Source organism: Theropithecus gelada, chromosome 10 (genome assembly GCF_003255815.1).
Source record: "Theropithecus gelada isolate Dixy chromosome 10, Tgel_1.0, whole genome shotgun sequence".
In the NCBI taxonomy this organism is placed as follows: domain Eukaryota; kingdom Metazoa; phylum Chordata; class Mammalia; order Primates; family Cercopithecidae; genus Theropithecus; species Theropithecus gelada.
In genome coordinates this window covers 57,856,288-57,878,418 of record NC_037678.1, presented here as the reverse complement: position 1 = coordinate 57,878,418, position 22,131 = coordinate 57,856,288, and the positions used below count along the sequence as shown (strand labels likewise).

Here is a 22,131-nt window from a genome sequence, read left to right as displayed (position 1 = left end):
AGGGCTCCCAGAGGGGTTGCTCAGTCCCTCCCGTGCCCCACCACAAAAGAATGCAAGAGCCAGGAGGGCTGGTGGCCCCACACTTACTTGCCCTCCGAGCCATAGCTGTTCATGCTGTCCTCAATGGACTCGTGGCTGGCCTGGCGCAGCGTCCGGCTGGGCATCTCCACTGCCAGGCCTGTCTCCGTGCTCCTCTGGATGGCCCCCTTCAGCCTCCGGCTGTCTCCTGGGCAAAGCGGCCAAGAGAGATGGGGAGAGAGACACAGGTGGGAGGGCGACAGAAAGAAGAGTCATCTGGTTAGCAGTGTTTCAGCAGTTGGGGGTTATCCAGCTTCAGCCTCCATCCTCAGTCCATCAACCTCCATGGATCCCCGGCCTCACCAGTAACCACCCCACCAACGAACAGTATTGCATGAGTTTTGTTAAATGATGGATTCATTTACATGTGCTTTTTCTCTCCCTTGAATTCATTTCTCCCCTGAAACCTTCTCCAAATCATTTCTCTTCCTCCTCTTCAGCTACTATTTATTGAGCACCTACTACGTGTCCTACTGTGTCAAGTGCTTTGCATGGATTTTGACCAGGGTTTCTTAACCTCAGCACACTGACTCTGTGGATGGCATATTGCTTTGCAGTAGGGGCTGCCCTGTGCATCACAGAATGTCTAACGGTATCCCTGGCCTTTGCCCACTAGATACTAGTACCACCCCCACCCCACCCCGCTGCAGTCCAGTTGCAGCAATCAAAAATATCTCCAGACATTGCCAAATAGCCCCTAGGCAGCAAAAATCACCCTTGACTGAGGACTACTCGCTCTGAAACCAGATGGCATGGGTTCAAATCCTGGATATCTATCTCAGTGGCTGGGAGACTTTAGGCAAATTACTCAGCCTCTCTGTGCCTCTATTTGCACAACTGTCAAGTGGGAGAATAACAGGATTTTATGAGGCTAAATGGCCCCCATCAGCAGCCCACTCCTTCCATTCTGTGGTCAAACATCATCTCATCTGAGATCTTTCTTGACCACTCCTGGCCCCTCCAAAACAGCAGCCTTCTCCCACCCGCTGCCCCTCTCTGCCCTGACTCCTGCTTTGGTTTTGCTGACGTTTACCACCCAAATGCATTAAACAATATTGGTGTTTTGGCCGCTTCCTCTGTGAAGACCATAATCTCCATGAGGACAGGGAACTTTGTTCACTCTGGAAGCCTCAGCACCAAGAACAGGGTCTAGACCATTGTAGAGCTCAACTAATAACTGTGGGATGGACCAATGTCTGCCTTGAGAGCAGCCTTAATCCTCACAACCAGCCAAAAGGTGGATGCTGCTGTTCACCCCCATCCAGTGTCCAAAACTGGAGGTACAGAGAGGTCAGGACTTGTCCACGCCTGTAGAGCTAGTAAGGCGGGGAGCCAGGACACAGCCCCGGGAGCGTCTCTGCTCCCTGCTCCATGGCCTAGTGATTCAAGGGACCGTGGGCTTGTTAGAGGTGGGGTAGATCATTAGTGGGATCTTTTTCATGGTCCCACAGAGTCCAGATGTGGGCTTATACCCAAGGGGATCCTTCAGTGCTTGCTGATTGGCCCACTGGGGAAAAGCAGCCCCAGTCACACCCAGTCATCCTGCTCCTACCAGAGGACAGGAGAGCTGGGCCTGCATACCAGGAGCAGGGCAAGGCCAGGACACCTCTCGCTGGCCTTCTCCTGGCCTCCCTCCTCCTCCCAGCTCCAGGATGGTCTCTCCTTCCTCCCTGACTCTAAGAATCACACGCACATGTACACACACACATGCATGCGTAGATACAAACACTCTGTGTTTCTCAGAACGTGTAGCCTCATATTTCTGTCTCCCACACGTGTCTGTGTTATTGAGACACACAGACACCCACATTCAGAAAAACACACAGCAACACACACACACACACACACACACACATATACACACACACAGGAAGATGCATGCAAAGACAGTGTGTTAATGCAGGTCTGAGTGTGTTCCCAGGGGTCTCCACATGCCTGTCACTCTATGTGTTTGAGGCTAAGTGGGTAGGTATATACACATCCTCCCTGGGTGTTTCTGAACACGTGGGAGAGCGTGTGTGCCCTTATATCGGTGTTTCTACTCCATTCCATCATCTGTTCTTTCCCTAGCTTGCATCTGCAGCCTCCCTCCATCCTCCATCTCCACTGTTTCTGTATTTTTCTGTATATAGCAGGTACAGTGACACAGAGAAAGACAGAACCACTCACATGCACATTCAGAAACACAGACTCAGACAGAGACATCCCTGTACACACACACACACACACACACACACACACACACAGAGCACTGTACATATGTCCCTGTCAGATGTGCAGGAACAAACACCCCCCAGCCCCACACTAGGGATACAGACCCATGACTGGGCACCCTGCAGGCAGGCAACACACACCTGCCCCGGCTCCCTCCCTCTGCTGAGCCTTGTTCGGGTCCCCCCACCCTGGTTCCACCTCCACCTACCTGGGTCTGACACATTTCTCCCGGAAGAGGGAGGAAAAGAGCATGACAAACAACTCAGTTCCCCAGAGCTGTGCCTTGCATCTGTGTGGCACCCTACAGCCCTGAAAGCAGTTCCCAACTAGGCCCCTAGGATCTGCCTCACAGCAGCCCTGGCTCCCCACACAGGTGAGCATGGTTGTGCAGTCAGAAGGCCCAGGTATGGAGACCTCGGGCAAGTTGGACAGCATCTTCCCCATGGAGCTGTTGAGAGGGTTACATGACAGACATTTCCCACAGTGCCGGGCACAAAGTAGGTGCCGAACATAGAAAGCCCAACCACTGCAGAGGAAGAAAGACCTTCCAATGTCCCCACACCTGCCCTTGCCAACTGTCTTGCTGATGCCCTTGTAAATGCATTTTTCCCTTGACACACCACCTTCCCCAAACTGGAGACCATGACTGGACCCAACCACAGCAATGTCCACTGTCCAACCTCCGCCACCTACCCCTTCTGTGGGTCCTCTCTTGCTAACTGGGCCATGGTCCCCAAAGTGACTGTCCCAATGCTTTCCCAACTACCCCCACCAAGATCCATCCATCTCAGGTGGCTGAGATGTGTTCCCTTTGTTCTGCTCTTCCTCACTTCCAAATGTCACTGTGATCATTAATAGTGAGTGTCAACTTGATTGGGTTGAGGATACAAAGTATCACTCCTGGGTGGGTCTGTGAAGATGGTGCCAAATGAGATTAACATCTGAGTCAGTGGACTGGGAAAGGCAGACCCGCCCTCAATCTGGGTGGGCATCATCCTGTGGTGCCAAATGAGATTAACATTTGAGTCAGTGGACTGGGAAAGGCAGACCCGCCCTCAATCTGGGTGGGCATCATCTAATCAGCTGCCAGCATGGCCAGAATAAAAGCAGGCAGAACGTGGATCTCGTCTCAGGGTCAGGTTTGGGGACACCTGACCTTAGACAGCCTGGCACCCTAAGCCAGTCAAAGTTCAAAAATCTTCACATAGGTGGGCTCCCGCATCATTACTGTACTTGTACCCATTTACACCCAACCAGAACATTGGGAAGGAAATTTATTTCTCTTTTGTATGCTTCTATGTCATTTAAATTTTTATAATTAATGTATTAATTCTATAATGCAAATGAAGGTAAATACAAACAAATTCATAAATAAATCACAGTTTTAAAACCTTAGCCAGGCACGGTGGCTCATGCCTGTAATCCCAGCACTTTGGGAAACCCAGGCAGGTGGATCACTTGAGCCCAGGAGTTTCAGACCAGTCTGGACAACATAGTGAAACTCCACCTCTACAAAAAAACCCCACAAAAATTAGCCAGGCATGGTGGTGGGCACCTGTAGCAGAGGTAGGAGGATTGCTTGAGCTTGGGAGGTTGAGGCTGGTTGCACTCCAGCCTGGGCGACAGAGTGAAATCCTATCTCAAAAAAACAAAAAAGAAAACAAAACAAAAACCCAAAAACCAAAACCAAAACAAATACCTTAGAATGTTTCTTCACTGCCTGCTGAATTAGGTTTAGTTTTTGCATCCAGGCACCCAAGACTCTCCATTTTCTGACTCCCTCCCCATCAGCTACTGGTCTCCCTCCCAGTCTCCATATCCTAACCCAGCCAGACACCTCAGTGCTCCATCCTGAGAAATACTGTACATCCTCAATAACTTCCCCATCCTGGTTCTCACTCCTTTCCTTTCCTCCCTTCTTCATCTTCCTATCAAATTTCTAACCATCCTCCATAGTTTAGCCTTAAATAACACCTATAATTTATCAGGCACTCTGTACTTCAGTTTCTTCATTGTATAATAGGGATAAAAGCACCAGAATCTCAGAGCTATGTGAGCACTAAATGTTAACAAGCAAGCAATGTAAAAATGTAATAACATTTAACCTAACATTTAACCCTCAGGATGGCCTAGGTAGGCTGGGACACACGGTCAGCCCTCAACAAAGTTGACTATTATTAATATGGTTATTACCATTTTGCTAGATGCCATGCCAAGTGTTTTACAAAGGTATCATCCCACTTAATTCTCACAATAAACCATGAGATAGCTGCTGTCTCCCTCTACAGAGAAAGAAAATGAGGATCGAGAAGGTTAAGTAACTTTCCCAAGGACATGCACGAGTACTAATGGTGGAGCTGGACTTCAACCCCAGGCTATTCTGGCTCCAAAACCATGTTTTAAATGCACCCTAAAGTAAACTCATCAAGCTCCACACCAGAACTCTAACGCCATGTCTTCCACAAAGACATCTCTCATCAGACTCCTTGAGTCCTAGGGGCATTTTAATCTTCACTTCTCTTGGGGTAACTATTCCACGGCACCTTGAAACACAGTTCTCATCCACCTAGTTGATGTCTGTGTTTACAGCATGAGCTCATTCGTCATTTACTTCCATTCAGCACCAGGGATAGCGCCCACACTGCCCATCCCCACTGAAAGTCTGTTAAATTGAATTGGCTTTAGGATGTGTCCCCAAGAAAAATGTAAATTCTCTCTGGTAAAGAAAACAAGTAGATCTCACTCTGCTGTTTATACTTGAATATGAATGTGTCTAATGTACGTTCTCCCAAAAGTAAGTATTCATAAAGAACAGGATAATAAAACGATGATAAATTATGAAAACAGATTTTATTGTTTTTAGCATTTACCCTGTACCGTGTAAAAATTATATATACATATATAATTTAACCCCACCATAACTCTGAAAGACAAGTATTATTATCCTAATTTTACAACAAGGAAACAGGCTCAGAGCAGTTCAGCAACTTGTCCAAGGTTATACCAGGTAAGACAGAGCTAGGCTTGAAACCAGGTCTGTGTGAAAACAGCTCATCATATACTCTTAACCATGAGACCTCAGGGATGTGGTGGGGGAAGGGAGAAGGAGAGAACTCAACCAGTCCCCACTCTGACATTTTATTGAAGATGGACATTATCAGCTTTGACTTCCAGATGAGAAGCCCCAAGCCGAGAGAGGCTCCATGACCTGTTCCAGGTCCCCAGGCTCTAAAATCACTAACCACATCCTGGTCAGTGTGTGTCCACTCCGAGTCCACAGAGCAGCCTGTGAAGTTCCCCCAGACACAAGAGCTCTGGGTGACTGGCTATTTTAAACCAAGATGCAAAAGGCACCACGGTCCCTGGCTCACTGCTTCCCCTTCCCACAGCAACTACTCTTCCTGTCTCTCTGAGATAAATACCTGGAGGCTGCTGCCTCTTCTTCCTCCATGGTCAACCTCTCCCTGGCCTAGTTATTCCCAGTGACTTGGGCCTCATATGCCTCCCTTGTCCAGGTCTTGAAGTCCATCTGAAAATTAAGGGCTGAGAACCATCTGCAGGTACTCAGGCCTCCACGGCACTGATGTTGCCTCTGGTTGTGTCTCCAAGGATGGGAGGAGGAAGCACAATGCTGATTACTTCTGTGAGGGCCCTAACCTTCCCCTTCTTCTCCCTGGAGCTATAGGAAGCTGCCCTTCCTTAAAATAAGAGACGGTTTCATCTGGAGGGAACTTAGGGATCACCCAGATCAATACCTTTATTGTACAGAGGGCAACTGAGGCCCAAAGAAGGGCAGGAGTCAAAGGCCATGTTGATATTATAATTCAGGCTAGGGACAGTGGCTCATGATTGCAATCCCAACACTTTGAGAGGCCAAGATGGGAGGATTGCTTGAGCCCAGGAGTTCAAGACCAGCCTGGGCAATACAGTGAGACCCTGCCTGTACAAAAAATTTAAAAATTACTAGCCCACACTGTAGTCCCAGCTACTCAGGAGGCTGTGGTGGGAGGATTGCTTGAGCCCAGGAGTTTGAGGCTGCAGTGAGCTATGATCATGTTGCTGCACTCCAGTCTGGGTGACAGAGACCCTGTTTCAGGAAAAAAAATTCAGGTCTCCTAACTGCTAACCTCTCTACTCCTTTTCAGTTGACAGCCTTTCACTATTTCTAGAGCATCTTCAGGAGGCAGCATGGCCTAATGGTTAAAAGCATAGACAATGGAGCCTGAATGCCTGGGTTGTAAACCTGGACCCAGTCACTCTACTAGTTGTGTGATATTGATAAAGTTACTCAACCTCTCTGTGGCTCAGTTTCCTCCTCTATGCTAACTGGTGTCCACACCACCAGAGTGTCCTCTTTGGCCAGTTTCTTCTCTACTCAGCGGCCCGCCTGAGCTTCCCAAACCTCAATCGTGAACACACCATCCCTGTGATTAAAATCCTTCAGTGGCACCCCATTGCTTGCAGAATAAATTCCAATTTAACACACACTGTCTTTCTGACATGGTCCCAATTTACATTTCCAGCCTCAATTTTTCCCTTTTCCCTAGTGTTCTCTACATTCTATTCATGCTGAATAATTCCAAATCTTCCATGTGACCAGCTGCCCCTTCAATTTCTTACCCATCATCCTGCATACAAAAGTCTCAGCATTTTCTTCTTCTCTTCTGGAGAAAGGTGCTTTTTAAAACAACTGTTTGTTGCAGGACAATACACATAAAGAAAACTGCACAATTATATATCACACAGTTGTAAGTGTATACCTTGATGACCATTACAAAGTTCTATGGAACCAGCACCCAGATCAAGAAGCAAAACATTACCAGTGCCCTACAGAAGGCCCACATGCCACTTCCAGTTACTTTCCACCAAAAGTAGCATTATCCTAACTTCTAACAGCACAGACTGGTTTTGCCTATTTTGCAGTTTTCACTACATAAAATCACCTAGTGTATATTCTTTAGCATCTGGCTTCTTTTACCCAACACGACATTTGTGGGGTTCATCCATGTTGATTGTTTCATTGTAGTTCATTCATTCACATGACTTATTGTAGTACATTGTGTGAATATATCAAAACGATTTTCATTCATTCTATTGCTGATGAGCATCCGGGTGGGTAACCTCCAGTAATGGAATATTACAAATAGCTCTGCCAAAACATTCTTGTATGTGTCTTTTGGTGACCATTTCTGTGCAGTTCTTCAGGGCACATACCTAGGAGTGCAACTGCTGGGTTACAGGATATGCATTTGAAATGCCTTTTAGGTGGGTTAACCACGGTGTGGACTGGAAAGGTTAACACGTTAGACTCTCATTCAGCAGGAAGCAATGTTCTGAAGAAGTGAGGCTAAAAATTGGAATGTTTTGAGGAAAACGATGGTGGAAAGACTGTTGATTTACTGTATATCTGGCTCACATTTATATTCCCCAAATGTAATCTTTGTTACAAGAATGTGTATAAAGGGCAAACAGCACCCAGAACAGGAGAGGAAGGAGGGGGAAAGGCCTGGAATACGGTTGGCATTCAATAAATGCTGGCTATTATTATTAACCTCTCTAAAGGTCAATGGTCAACTGCTCACTGATACCACCTCTAGTAAACTCGTTATTTCATCGATTCTAAGACAAGATGTGAATGGCAACCAATGGCATGTCAGAGTTAAATTCTGACATGTTTTAGCTTCCTTGGTGGTATATAAAGTTGTGACTTGCAACTGAAGGCCTCTAAAATGCAATTAAGTCCACAGCAAAGAACCAGTGCGTGCAGGAACTGTCCGTGGTGCTGACTGAACAGAGAGGACTGGGCCTGCCTAGGGCGAAGGTGGGGCTCACAAGGGAGATTTTAGAACTACGAAGCATCCCTATCCTGTGGTTGTTTTTAAACTACAATTCCTTCCCACTGGCTTGCTGATGCCTGAAATCCCACCCTCAAAGAATCACCTTTCCACATAAAGACAGGAACTTCCATTTATCGAGTTGAACCAGAGCCTATGAGAGGTGCTTACCATTCATCATTTCATGTAATCTTCACAACCACCAGTGAAGTAAGTATTGTGTTCATTTTCAGAAGGGAAAGCTGAAGCTCAGGGGTTAATGAACCTGCCCATAATTACAAAGCTGGCATGTGGGATGTGATCCTGGTTCAACGCAGACCAGAGTGCAATTTTTGCCCTTTAGGCTGCTCTACACTGGAGGGAGGGATGAGTGCCTCAGACCTTTTCCCAAGAGGATCTGAAGAGGAAAGAGGGAGAGATCATAAAGACACAGAGATGAAATGAGTGAAAGCAAGAGAGGCAAAAGGCACATGATAAGGATTTGAGAACCCTAGAGAGGGAGAGGAAAGATTTTGTGAGAATCAGCTGGGTAACAAATACGGAATGTGCTTTGTAACTCTAAAGAGTTATGCCCCTGGAAGGAAATGTTACTCTCATTTATCCAACAAAATATACATTTATTGAGCTCATTTCCTATGCCATGCTGTTCTTGGCTCTGGGGATTTGAATGAGATACAGTCTTTGACCTTAAGGAACTTACAGTGGGGAGGGGACATGAAACAGATAAGTAATTATCATTCAACAAACTCTTTACTAATTGCCTATTCAGGGCCAGATCCTGTGCTGTAGACTTATAACATAGATGAATTAAACCCAGACCTTGCTGAAACTCCCAGTCTACCAGAAGAGATAGGCAAGAAAAGGGGAAATTGTGCAATAATTACAAGGTAGCATAATGTAAGGGCAGAGATATACACAGAATATTATGGGAGCTGAGGAGAAGGGTAATTAATGCAGCACTGGAGTTAGAGGCACGGTGTGGGTTGTAAGCAGAATTGACTCAATGCTGAATTATACTTGATTGCAAATAAAATCGGAAGATTTCATTGTACATGGAAGCACTGCTTTCCAGTACAACTGAAGGTTATACTGACAAATAAAAACACGTAGACAGAGTGAAGGGGAAAATGTGGAACTAAATGAAAACTGAAGACAAGAAGTTCCGGAAGCAGAGTAAATGCATTTGGGGTGGGGGAGTCCTGTGCTGAGCAGGGGTGGTCAGGGGAAAGTCATTTACTCTCCTCAAGCCAACGTGGAAAGACTTTCTAAAGAAGAGGCATTTCCGCGATCATCGGAAGGAAGACAATTCACAGCCCCACAAAAAGCTGTTTTTCCTCAGGAAGCTATTTCCATCAGCATTTGGGACAAGCTAAACAAGCCTTGGAAGGAACTGGGTTGTGGGCAAAAGGTAGAGTCTATGGCCCCATATGGCACTGGGAAGCTACACAATCCACACAGCATTCAAGACTTCCAGGATTTGCCCCAAACCTATACTACAAGTCTGCCATGATGCATATACCAGGTGTTCTATCCACACGGAATTACTCATCATTCACCAAATACAGCCCACGTACTTCCGTCTTCTTAGGAGAACAGGCTCTGAAGCCAGAAAAACTGAGTTTGGGACCTGAAGCGTGCCTCTGCCACTTTCTGAGTAAACTAAAGAAAGTTACTGAACCAATCTGAGCCTAAGTTCCCCTGCAAAACAGGAAAAATAATAGAACCCACTCCATCTATTGTTGTAAGGATTAAATGCATTAGTAAGCTCTTACTAGGTTATGCTGCAATAACAAGTTACCCCCAAATTTCAGCGGTTTACAGAACAAAGTTCTTGTTCATACTTAACATACTTTTTTTCTCTTTGGAGATGGACTTTTGCTCTGTGGCGTATACTGGAGTACAGTGGTGCAACCTTGGCTCACTGCAACCTCTGTCTACCAGGTTCAGTGATTCTCCTGCCTCAACCTCCCAAGTAGCTGGGGTTACATGCATGCACCACTATGCCTGGCTAATTTTTTTTCCCTTTTTGTATTTTTAGTAGAGATGGGGTTTCACCATATTGGCCAGGTTGGTCTCAAACTCCTAACTTCAAATGATCTGCCTGCCTCAGCCTCCCAAAGTGCTGGGATTACAGGCATGAGCCACCATGCCCAGCCATACTTAACATACTTTATGAGTTAGCTATGGCTCTATCCCACGAACTCTTCTGGGACCCAGGGTGAAGGGGCCAGCCCTACCTGGGACAAGCTGTTCTCATGGCAGAGCAGTGATGGAACCATGAGGGAGTTCTTCCAGCTGCTGCACTTTTCTCTATGTGTATTTCAAAACTTTTAAAAGAAAAGGAAGTGAAAGAAATATGGCCTCTAACAGAAAGACAATGCCAAACGTGTAGGGGAGGCAGGGAAGCTCCCTCCTCCCCACGCACACTGGAAAGAAAACTCCTCAAGGCACCAAATGGTTTGTTCCAACAAGGTAGCATCTTAGCCCATGATAGCACAGATCCATGTTAACTGTGAAATAAATGTCTCATACCCCTTGTGGGACTGAACTCAATGACATAACATATGCACAATGACTGTCACAGTAAGATACATGCAGCACTCAGTAAACTGCAGCTACTATTATAAACATATACTCTAAGATAGACAGTAGTGTCCCTGATTCTCAGAAACTCTCAGAAAACTGAGGCTCTGAGAACTGAAGCAGTATGCCCAAGGTCCCACAGCAAGTAAAGGTTGGAGAGGAGGAATGCAAAACAAATCTGATCCATCCAAACAAAGCTGAACACAAGTGTTCACAGTAGCATTAACCGTGACAGTCAAAAAGTGGACACAGCCTGAATGTCCATCCATGGATGAATGAACAAATTGTGGTATATCCATGCAATAAAGTACTATTCACCCATAAAAAGCATGCAGTACTGGGCTGGGCATGGTGGCTCATGCCAGTAATCCCAGCACTTTGAGATGCCAAGGTGAAAGGATCACCTGAGGTCGGGAGTTTGAGACCAGCCTGACCAATATGATGAAACATTGTCTCTACTAAAAATACAAAAATTATCTGGGCTGTGGTACTATGTGTCTGTAATCCTAGCTACTCAGGAGGCTGAGGCAGGAGAATCACTTGAACCCAAGAGGCTGAGGTTGCAGTGAGCTGAGATGGCGCCACTGCATTCCAGCCTGGGTGACAGGGAGACTCTGTCTCAAAAAAAAAAAAAAAAAAAAATGCATTACCTATACATGCTTCAACATATATGAACCTTGACATTATGCAAGCAAAAGAAGCTGGTCATAAAAGACCATCTCTTCTATGGCTCTACTTATTTGAAATGTCCAAGATAGGTAAGTCCATAGAACTAGAAAGCAGACTAGTGGTTGCCAAGGACCAGAGGGAGGGGCAAATGGGATGTGATACTGCTCACGAGTACAGGGGTGACAATAATATTCTACAATTGACTGTGGTGATGGTTGCACAATTCTGTGAATATATTAAACATTAAAACCCACTGAATTGTTCACTTTAAACTAGTAAACTGTATGGTATGTGAATTATATCTCAATAAAGCTTATATACATCTCCTTCCACTTCATCTCATCTCCCAGGCCAGGCTGTTAACCCCTATTCTACACTGACCCCAAGAGGGTCAAGGAGCCCACAGTACAGCAAGGAGGCTCCCCCTGAGCCAGAAGCAGTGTGGAAACCCTGCTGCAAAGGCCAGAGAAGGCCAAGCCATACAGTCTGGCCCCTCAGATGTCATCTTCAGATAACACATGTGAACATGTATCCCCACAAAGGCCCACAGATGAAAACAAGCAGTGGATACATGGGGAGCAGGGATGTAGGGGATGGGGTGGGGTTGGATATGAGGGAATTCCCTCCTCCCAGTCCCACCAGGGCAAGCCTCAGGCTCCCCACCACCACCTTCCTCAATCAACACATGGCCAACTTCCTCCAGAACCTGCACGACCTAGAGCTAGCAAGGCTCAATTAAGACCACCTGAAACCACCTGGCACCAGCACTCACCAGAGCAAACCCACCTTGGACTAGCTGTTCTCAGCACCGAGGCTGTAGTGATGTTGGGCTTAGGCAGCACATCCCCTGTTGCTCCAGCTTGGCTCATCCACGTCCCACAACTACTTAAAATCCATCTCTCTCCAGGATAGCAGCTAACCTGGTGTCCACTAAGGTTTCCCAAGAACCTCCCACATACGTGCTTAATGCACGCTGGGTCTCCTACTCCTTGGATGAGCAGCGCTACCCTTTATCTTGAAGCAGTTTAAACAAACTCTTCCTTGATTTGGCCTCAGCAGAGCTGCACAGCAGCTGGGTCCCACCTTGGCTAAGACACCTCCGTTGGTTGCTTTTCTCTCTCTCAAATGAGGGCAGGGACACTGGCTGGCACAAAGCAGGTCCTCCACACGGACACCAAAGGCTGAAGGAATTCCAGCTCATGGTTTCTCAACTTCAATGTGCAAATGGATCACACAGGAATCTTGTTAAAATGCAGATTCTAATTCAGCAGGTGTCAGGTGAGGCCTGAGATTCAGCATTTCTCACAACTCTTAGGTGAGGTCAATGCTGCTGATCTTTGGCCCACACATTGAGTAGCAAGATTCCAGCCCATTCCATTCACTCTTTTCTGATTTCTTTGCCTTCTTCATTGTTCAAGGAGTCTCTTGAAAGTGGATAAAAGTTACTGTCTCTTAGACAAGGACCTGCCAGCACATACACACTGTATGTTGCATAAAGTTTGGAAGCCTGCAGTCCCTGGGTTAAAAGCCATTCTTCTTCATCTTTTTTTTCTTTTTTCTTTTTTAAGAGACAGGCTGTTACCCAGGCTGGAGTGCAGTGGCACAATCACAGCTCACTGCAGCCTTGCCTTTCCAGGCTCAAGTGATCCTCCCACCTCAGCCGGTACTACAGGTGTACACCACAATGCCTGGCTAATTATTTTTTGTAGAGACAGGGTCTCGCCACATTGCCCAAGCTGGTCTCCAACTCCTGGGCTCAAGGGATCCTCCTGCCCTGGCCTTCCAAAGAGCTGAGATTACAAGCATGAACTACCTACCACGCCTAGCCTAAAAGCCATTCTTTTGCATACACAAACCTGCAAACCTTAGTTCCTGTGGAAAAGAGGATGCAACAGGGGATAGAAGAAGAAAAAGCCTTGGCAGGGAGTCAGAACTCCTGGGTCTCGTCCCAGCTCCACTACTGACTTCCGGTGTGACATCAGACAACTTTCTGCTCCTCTCTCGAGCTTCAGTTTTCCCACCATGAGAGGAGTGGACTAGAATGGGGATGATAAATAGGTTTTCTTTTTTTCTTTTTTTTTTTTTTTTTGCCAACTCTGCTAGCTGTTGCCTGAAATACCCTGTGCTAAGAATTCTTAGACTGTGCCTGGACTTGGCAGAAAAAGATGCCATGATTGATTGGTGATGCCTGCCATGGTCCCAGGAAAGGGGGCCTTGATTGATTGGTGTTGTCTGCCAAGATCCCAGGCCTGGAGGGTGATGGGCTTCCTGCCAGATGTCCGCCTACCCCAGAGAGCCCTTCCAGCTGTGACATTCCATACAGCTCATTCACAGTCATGCCAGACTGGGGAAAGAGAAGTCTGTGCCTGTCCTCAAGGGGGCAGGAAGGGATAATTCTTTAAGCTTCTGGCTTCTCAAACCTGCCGCCCTACAGCCCCCTTTGAGAAGAGGTAGCAGAATCCCTGCTCAGTGGCAGAGGACAGCATGTCCTTGTGCTCCCATCCTTCCCTATTTTTAACTCCAAGGACAGCAGCTCAGGCAGAAGCTGAAATATGGAAGGGCCACCCAGCCTCTGTGGGAGGGGAACCACACCCCACCCTCATTCCCAAACTGCTCCATGGTTGGCCAAGTGAGAGTCGAGGCAAGGGACAGAAGGTTCCTCACCTCCCGTGTGAATCTCTCACAGCCCCATCCTATCCTTCCCCAGGCAGGGCCAGTCGCCCCTCCTTGGTACACCCACAGACCTCTCTGCTAGTCCCTATCCTGCTGCACCCTGTATTTGTTCGTTCATACACCCCATTTACATATATGTGCCAGCCTTCATACTAGTGCCGAGAACGCAGCATTGAACAAGACAGAATGGGGGTCCTCACCCACTGAGCTCTTCTAGTCTAGGGTGGAAGACAGACAGCAAACAGGACGGCAGCATAATTCTGCAGTTACAACTATAGTCTAAGTGCTTAGAAGAGAACTGTACCATGGTCACCCCACGTGCCTGTGCACTCCTCAAGAACTGGGATGTTCTCACTCATCTTTCTATCCCTGGAACCTAAGGCCTAACTTGGCAGAAAGGAGGGTTCAGAGATTATTTGTTGATTGAAAATATTACACAAGAGACATCATGGGAAGCTTGAGAGCCCTACAGAAGCCTGTCTCAGACTAGATGAGATTCATTCATTCATTCACTCATTCACTCACAAAGTAATTTTTTGAGCACTTTCTAGATGTCCAGCACTGTTCTAGGCACTGGACCTAGAGCAGGAAACAAAATAAGGAAAAACGAACTGTCCTCCTGAATCTCCATGCTAGGAGAGGCAAGCAAACATCAAGTCAGACAAATACAGAAAGATAGAGAGGATACTAGAAGGCAATGAGGGCAGGGATGAGTGCTTCTCTCTGAAACAGAGTGATCACAGAAAGCATTCCCAAAACAGGCAACAGAAACATAAAGGCCCGTGGCAGGCATGTCTGGTACGTTCGAAGGAGACAACAGTGGCTCTAGCAGACAGAGCAAGGGGGAGTGGTGTGAGATGAGGTTTGAGATGATGGGGCAGGAGGAGAGGGCAGACTGAAAAACTGACACACCTCACACCAAGCTGGCATATAATGGATGGAAGAGATGGTGGCGATGATGATAATGACAATGACGATGTGATGATAAAAGTAGCTAGCATCCATTGGGCACGGGTGACAGGTGCCATGCTACTCAATTAACACGGATTTGTTTACCTAATCCCCACAACAATCTGTGAAATATGTCCTGTATCATACCCATTTTACAGATAGGGAAGCTGAGGTTCAACAAAGTTTACGCAGCCTGGAGGTGGCAGGGCTGGGACAGGAACACTGGCCATCTGGTGCCAAAGTCCACTGGTTCGCTAATCACACCCTCTCCTGTTCCACATGCACCATGAACACCAGTTTCTTCCCTCCCAGAGTTCCTAAATCTTTTGGAGTCCTTTGAAAATCTGCTGGGAGCTGCTTTTCCCCAGAGAAAAGTTTTGGTTTTCTCCAGGAAAAAAAAAAAATAGAGATGCACAATGATACAACTTGAACATAATTTCAAGAGGTTCAAGGTTATAAACTCCAGCCCTAAAAGTAAGCATTTTGTAAGCATTTATAGCAAAAACAAGAATTTTCAGAATTTTCCAAAGATGCAACAGGGGAACACGAGTGTCTGCAATACCAGCTAAAACCACTTCCACACAATTTGTCAAGAGCCTATCGGGAATAAGGCACTTGTAGAATCATATCTCATTTAAACCTTGTTTTAGTTCTGTGAGGTGATTATAATTAGGATCCCTTTACAAACTAGGAAACTGAGACACAGAAAGTTTAAGTAACTTGCCCAGGGTCACAGAGGTGGTATCTGGCAGAACTGAAATTAACCACAGATCTAGCTGGCTCCAGACCTCAGTCTCTATTCCAAACATTCTCTTCTGGCTTCTCCAGTGGCATTTCTTCATCTTCCCAGACAGGGGAAGAAACTTGCTCAAGGTCTCACAGCTCAGCACATCTGGAGTAGCCATTAGCCACGTGTGAACACTTAAACTTTAAACTTTAAAAAACAATTAAGAATTCAGTCCTCAGTTGCACACATCAAGTGCTGAGTAGCCACCTGTGACTAGCGGCTACAGTATTGCACAGCGCAGGCACAGAACATTTCCATCATTGCAGAAATGTCCATTGGGCAGTGCTGGGCTAGAACTTGCTCTCCTGACTCCCACCTTCAGTTTTTCCACTGTCAGAGGCTATTAGAAATTAGATTTGCTTGATAAATGAAGTTGACCACGAAGAGGAGACAGGAGGCGGATACAGTGGTCCATACCCATAATCCCAGCAGTTTGGGAGGCCAAAGCAGAGGATCATTTCAGCCCAGGAGTTCGAGACCAGCCTGGGTAACATAAAGAGACCCTGTCTTTAAAAAAAATTTGAAAATTAGTCAGTTGAGGTGGCTTGTGCCTGTTGTACAAGCTTCTTGGGAGGCTGAGGTTTGAGCCCAGGAATTCAAGGCTGCAGTGAGCTATGATCACACCACTGCACTGTAGTCTGGGTGACAGAGAAAGACCCTGACTCTAAAAATAATTTTTTAAGTGGGTGATTTTACTACCCACTTAAAAAAATGATGCTGATGATGCTGATAACAATGACTGCCATTTAGTAATATCTTTTTCACAATGTACCCCATCAACTGAAGCAGGGCTGGGCATGTATTAAGCACTCAATAAAACTGTCTTGGATGTTGAATTTATCATGCAAATGCCTTACAGAACAGTAATAATAATAAATTACTATGAAGTGAATGCCTTACGGCTGCACTGCGCCCAACCACACCTAATGTCATAAGCGTGACACGTCACGCAATCCTTCCAATAACCTGAGGGGTAAGCACTGTTATTATCTCTATTTACAAATAAGGACACCGAGACACAGCGAGGTTATGTCATTTGTTTAGAGACACAGCTAACAAGGTAGAAGAAAAAAAGGGAGACGGTGGTTTAAACCCAGGTCTCTCTGAATTTAAAATCTATATATTTTTTGCCTCCCAAATCAAGAGAGTATTTTGTATACAACAAAGGTCTGTACAAATGTTACTTACCAGTATCATTACAGTATGATAATGTCTCTCTTTTTTTTTTTTTTTTTTGATGGGGGTTTGCTGCTTTGGCCCGGGCTGGGTGTTGGGGGGTGATCTTTGCTTATTGCAAGCTCCGCCTCTCGGGTTCACACCATTCTCCTGCCTCGACCTCCCGAGTAGCTGGGACCACAGGCGCCCGCCACCAAGCCGGGCTAATTTTTTGTATTTTTAGTAGAGACAGTGTTTTACCATGTTAGCCAGGATGGTCTCGATCTCCTGACCTCATGATCCGCCCGTCATCACAGTATGAGAATTTATTTTTTTTAGAGATAGGGCTTTGCTGTTGTCTAGGTTGGAGTACTATGACACAACTGCAGCTCACTGTAACCTTAAACTCCTGGGCTCAGCATTCCTCATACCTCAGCTTCCTGAGCAGCTAGGACTATAAGCACACGCCACCACATCTGGCTGATTTTTATTTATTACAGAGATGGGGGTCTTGCTATGTTGCCCAGCCTGGGCTGGAACTCCTGGCCTCAAGTAATCCTCCTGCCACCTCAGCTTCCCAAAGTGCTGGGATTACAGGCATGAGATGAGCCACTGTGCCCAGCCCAACATGTGAAGATTAATGGGCCCAGGGGGAAGAAAGATTTTCCACAGTCAAGCTGCCTGTCAATGGAATGGGGAGCCCCTGGGAGATTGTGAGCTCTCTTTCCTGTTGCTAGACGCACCCAAGAGAGAATCAACTCCTACCTAGCAGGGAGACTGGGATGGGAACTGAGCTGTGGTCCCCAGATGGACACTGGATCAGCACAGAGAATCCCAAATGTGGTTGAATATCAGAATCGCCTGGGAGCTTGTGAAGCAACAGAGTCCAGGCTGCACACCCGATTTTTAATTCAGTGGTCTGGGTTGGGGATCAGGATCCTGGCTGCTGACGAAAGGCACATGCAGAGCAGGTTGAGAGTCACAGACTAGCAAAATGCTGAGTGTCCTTCGTACCCAAGATCACTGGATTGCAGAAGCCACTAAAGGAACTCAGGACACACTCTTAAAAAACATAGGATTTGCCTAATAATAATGAAGGCATGCTCTGGCCAGTTACTGCGCCAAGCATGATACCCGTGGCCCCATAGACCCCTCCTCCCCAGGCTCCTCTACCCTCCTTCCACTTTTCAACTCCAGCATCCTCTCTTCCAGGAAGCCTCCCCTGATTCCCAGAGCTGGGGACCCCTCTTTGGGGTCCCACAACAGAAAAGATTCTCACTTGCGAATGTCTGTGTCTATGTTTACCCACTGCCACTCCAGGCTGTGACAATGCTAGTGTCTCACTCAAGTCCCTGCGCCCAGCACCTAGGGCCTGACCCAGTGGAGGTGCTCACTAAACATCTACAGAGAGGACTTGCTCTGCTCCATGAAGGATGGACAGAGGAGGCAGCGAATAAAGCAGCCGCTGCAGGGAGGAAGTAATCCAGGTCACCAGGTTGGAAGGAGACAGAACCTACAAATTTTCCCCGCCACTGTTCAGAAGAGGCCTGGGCTATTTATAGCTCACAAGCCTTCTGCTTCTTGCATTTAAATGCAGGGCCAGGCATAGAATAAAATCCTGGGGAGGTCTGTCAGTTTTCAAGTTTATTTATTTATTTTCTATAAGAACGGGAGCAGAAAGCAGGGACAAAAATGAACCATGGCTATTAGGGTGAGCTGCCTCGTGCTGTCCCTAGGCCTGCCTTGCCAAGTCTGTTGACAGAAGAGTGGCAAGCAGTTCTAGACCTGATCCTAGAAATCAGAGTGTCCCTGTGGAGAACGGCCTGTGAAGGTCCTTTTAAGGTGATTTTTAAATGGTAGCTTCAGCTTACAAACTAGTATTACAGCATGACCCTGCGTTGGTTTAAATATGTGTTCTGGTGTGTGCGTGCACGCGCACGCGCACACACCCCTAGAGAGAAATAGCCCTAGTGGCGAAGCATTCTACTTTTGGATTACAGAATTTGAGACATTTTAATTTTCTTTTTGTGTGCTTTCTCTGCATTTTCCCAAAATTGCCACCATGGGTGCACACAGCATATACAGTTTTACGAGGATGTTAGACTCAAGGAAACCAGCTCTGCCACTTGCTAGCTGTCTAACCTTGGGGGAATTACCTAATTTCTTCATCCGTAAAGTGGGAATAGCGACAGAACCTTTCTTAGAGGTTTGCTCCAAGGATTGTATAAGGTAACATATGTGAAATCCTAGCACAGCATCTGGAATGTGGCACGTGCTCAGGAAATGCCAGCTAGTGTAACTGGACAAGCATTTGTAACTCGTGAAAGCATGATACTGTTTTTAAAAATTAAAACCATAAATGGCGACTCTCCCACTCCTGGGTGTGGAAGGAGCCCTGAGAAGGGATTGGATCATGGCTGACTGAGGAGGGCTCAGAGGCCTGAGTTCCAACTCGACCTGCCTGAAAATGTACAAATGACTCCTCCTCCTGATCAGTTTTCCGACTTTGAAAAGGATGGTGGAAGGGGGTGGATGTTAAGTCCTGCTCCTCTAAGCAGAGGCCCCAGAGGACTCACGATGATGCTATAACTTGGATCTCCAAGAAGGAGCTGATCCTGGTCCCACCCGGCCCCTTTCCTAGCTCCATTTCTTCCCTGTGTCCACTTCCTAATGCACCTGCTTTGTCCCCCTGAGACACAAATAAACCCCAGGAAGCTTCTTCCTAACCACACAAGGACCCCAGTGGTCTGGGGTACCTTCCCCACATCCAGCCTGGTAGTCAGCCTCTCACCCTTCAAGGTGGGACTCAGCACTCTCTGCTCAATGGAGTCACCATTATCTGCTCTGCTTGTCTTTTCTCCTGGGCTGAGAAAGTCCTGGTCCTATTTAGCACCATAACTCCAGTGCCCAGCACACTGGAGTGGGCCACTGAATATTTGTTGGCTTCAAAAAGAATGCTATAAAATATGATCCAGCGCAGTGCCAAGCAGCAGGTAGGCTCACAGACTCGAGTGTCAGGCAGGTCTGTGTTTGAACTTATTATTACACATATATTTTGAGATGGAGTTTCGCTCTTGTTGCCCAGGTTGCAGTACAGTGGCGTGATCTTGGCTTACTGCAACCTCCACCTCCTGGATTCAAGTGATTCTCCTGCCTCAGCCTCCTGAGTAGCTGGGACTATAGGCATGTGCCACCATGCCTAGCTAACTTTGTATTTTTAGTAGAGATGGGGTTTCTCCATGTTGGTCAGGCTGGTCTCGAACTCTTGACCTTAGATGATCCACCCACCTTGGCCTCCCAAAGTGCTGGGATTAGGGGCGTGAGCCACTGTGCCTGGCCTGAACTTATTATTGAATGGCCCTGGGACAAAGATGGGCCTGTCCTTTCTGAGCTTTGGTTTCCTCATCTGCACATGGGGTATGACAACGGTATACCCCTCACAGTCTGACGTTTCAATAAGATAATCCAGGTAAAGTGTTCAGAATGCCTGGCATATATGAAACAATAAATATTACTATCATAATGAGACTGATCATTAACAATGTAAAATGACCTGGTGGCTACCTCCGGAAACCAGTCTCAGCACTTTCCCTTCAGGTCTGGTTCGGGTCTGTGGGGTCAGGTGAACTCCCGGACAGAGTGCTCCCTGCACAAAAATGCCTGACTGAGAAGGGGCACAAGCAGAGGTACAGCCTATTTTCCCTTGCCCAGCCGTGTACCCTGCTGGCACTGGAGAAAGGGGAACGTTGTTCTGATTCATCCTCCTAGAGGAGGCAGCACTTTTAAAATCTATCACCAGGATGCAGGGAGGGAGAGAAGTACCTTCCTCTAACTTGTATAAGGATGCTATCTAAGTGCTGTGTCTGGACCAGGGCCCTCGTTATGGGACCATGAGGGGAAGGGCCACCCTGGGCTGTGCTCACTGTCAGTTCTAAGGATGACACAAAGGCCCCTCCAAGATTATGGGGCCCACGGCAGGAGAACAAATGGAGGACCTCATACTTATTCTAAATATGTAAAAGTTATAAATCAGGCTATTAAATAAAACATGTTCTATCCTTTCATTCTGACAAATATGTCTTCATAATGACCTTCAAGGCCAGGACAGTTCAAATTTAGAATCCTCCAAGTGCCGCAGATGAATGTGGAGTGGGGAGGGAGCCAGCCCTAGGCCATGGCCCACCCTTTCTCCTTCTGCTCCCATACCCAGAGGGCTCACTCTGCACCTCTGTGCTGGCTGTCACCTCCACAAACAGCACCTTCAAGGCCACACTCAGGATACTACCGATGGATGCATCCACCCTCAGGAGAATGAAGCCAGGGAAGGGGTCGAGACAGACCCTGAAAGCTGACTCAGGGCCATTTGGGCAGGGAATCTCAGGGTCCCCATGTCTAGAACAGGCCTAGAAGGAAGAGTCCCGGTGGGTAATATTCCCTTCACTCAACAAGAGTGAAGCCAGAGGCCTGACTGGAGGAGGGTCAGAGAACATTCCAGTAATGCTGGTGACCCCAGATCAGGGCCCTCCTTGCCCAGGTCTAAAGGTAGAAACAAAGGCTGGGCATGGTGGCTCATGCTTGTAATCCCAGTGTATTGGGAGGCCAAGGTGAGAGGATTGCTTCAGCCCAAGAGTTCAAGACTAGCCTGGGCAACATAGCGAGATCCTGTCTCTACAAAAAATAAAATTAGCTGGGCAGGCTGGCATGTACCTGTAGTCCTAGCTTTTTGGGAGGCTGTAGCAGGAGGATTACTTGAGCCCAAGAGTTTGAAGCTTCAGTGAGCCATGACTGAGCCAGTGCATTCGAAGCCTGGGTGACAGAGTGAGCCCCTGTCTCTAAAAATAAAGGCAGGAACAAGACAGTACCCAATTCTTCCACCAGCCAGGTCTGATATTCACCAAATGGGTCATGAGAAAACTCACAAGAGGTTTATACGGGGTGATTCCTTTGGGGATTGTGGTCTCCAATTTTTACCAAACCCTTTCCGAAATCAACAGATGTACCAACATCTGTGAGGTAGGCATGAAGCTTCTCTTACTTTCTTCCCCGGCAAGGCTCAGATTGAGGAGTCACATCTGTAGACCCTGTCCCAGCCTGGGCCTTTTCTGGGGCTGGAGACATTCGGACCCCACTCCCAATTCCTGGCCAGCGCTGAGGTCACCAACCATTCAAACTTAGCCTTAACAAAAG

General features: G+C 47.0%; 1 protein-coding gene across 3 annotated transcripts in view; it reads right to left on the bottom strand.

The window, feature by feature from the left end:
• Positions 1–22,131, bottom strand: part of RIMS4 (regulating synaptic membrane exocytosis 4) — a 57,257-nt gene that overhangs the window by 19,331 nt on the left and 15,795 nt on the right. For 2 of the 3 annotated variants that reach the window (XM_025400005.1, XM_025400006.1), the window contains one exon: positions 88–226. In XM_025400005.1, coding sequence (XP_025255790.1) covers positions 88–226 — 139 coding nt within the window. The remainder of the gene's footprint in view (positions 1–87; positions 227–22,131) is intronic. The other variant, XM_025400004.1, reaches the window with a different exon arrangement.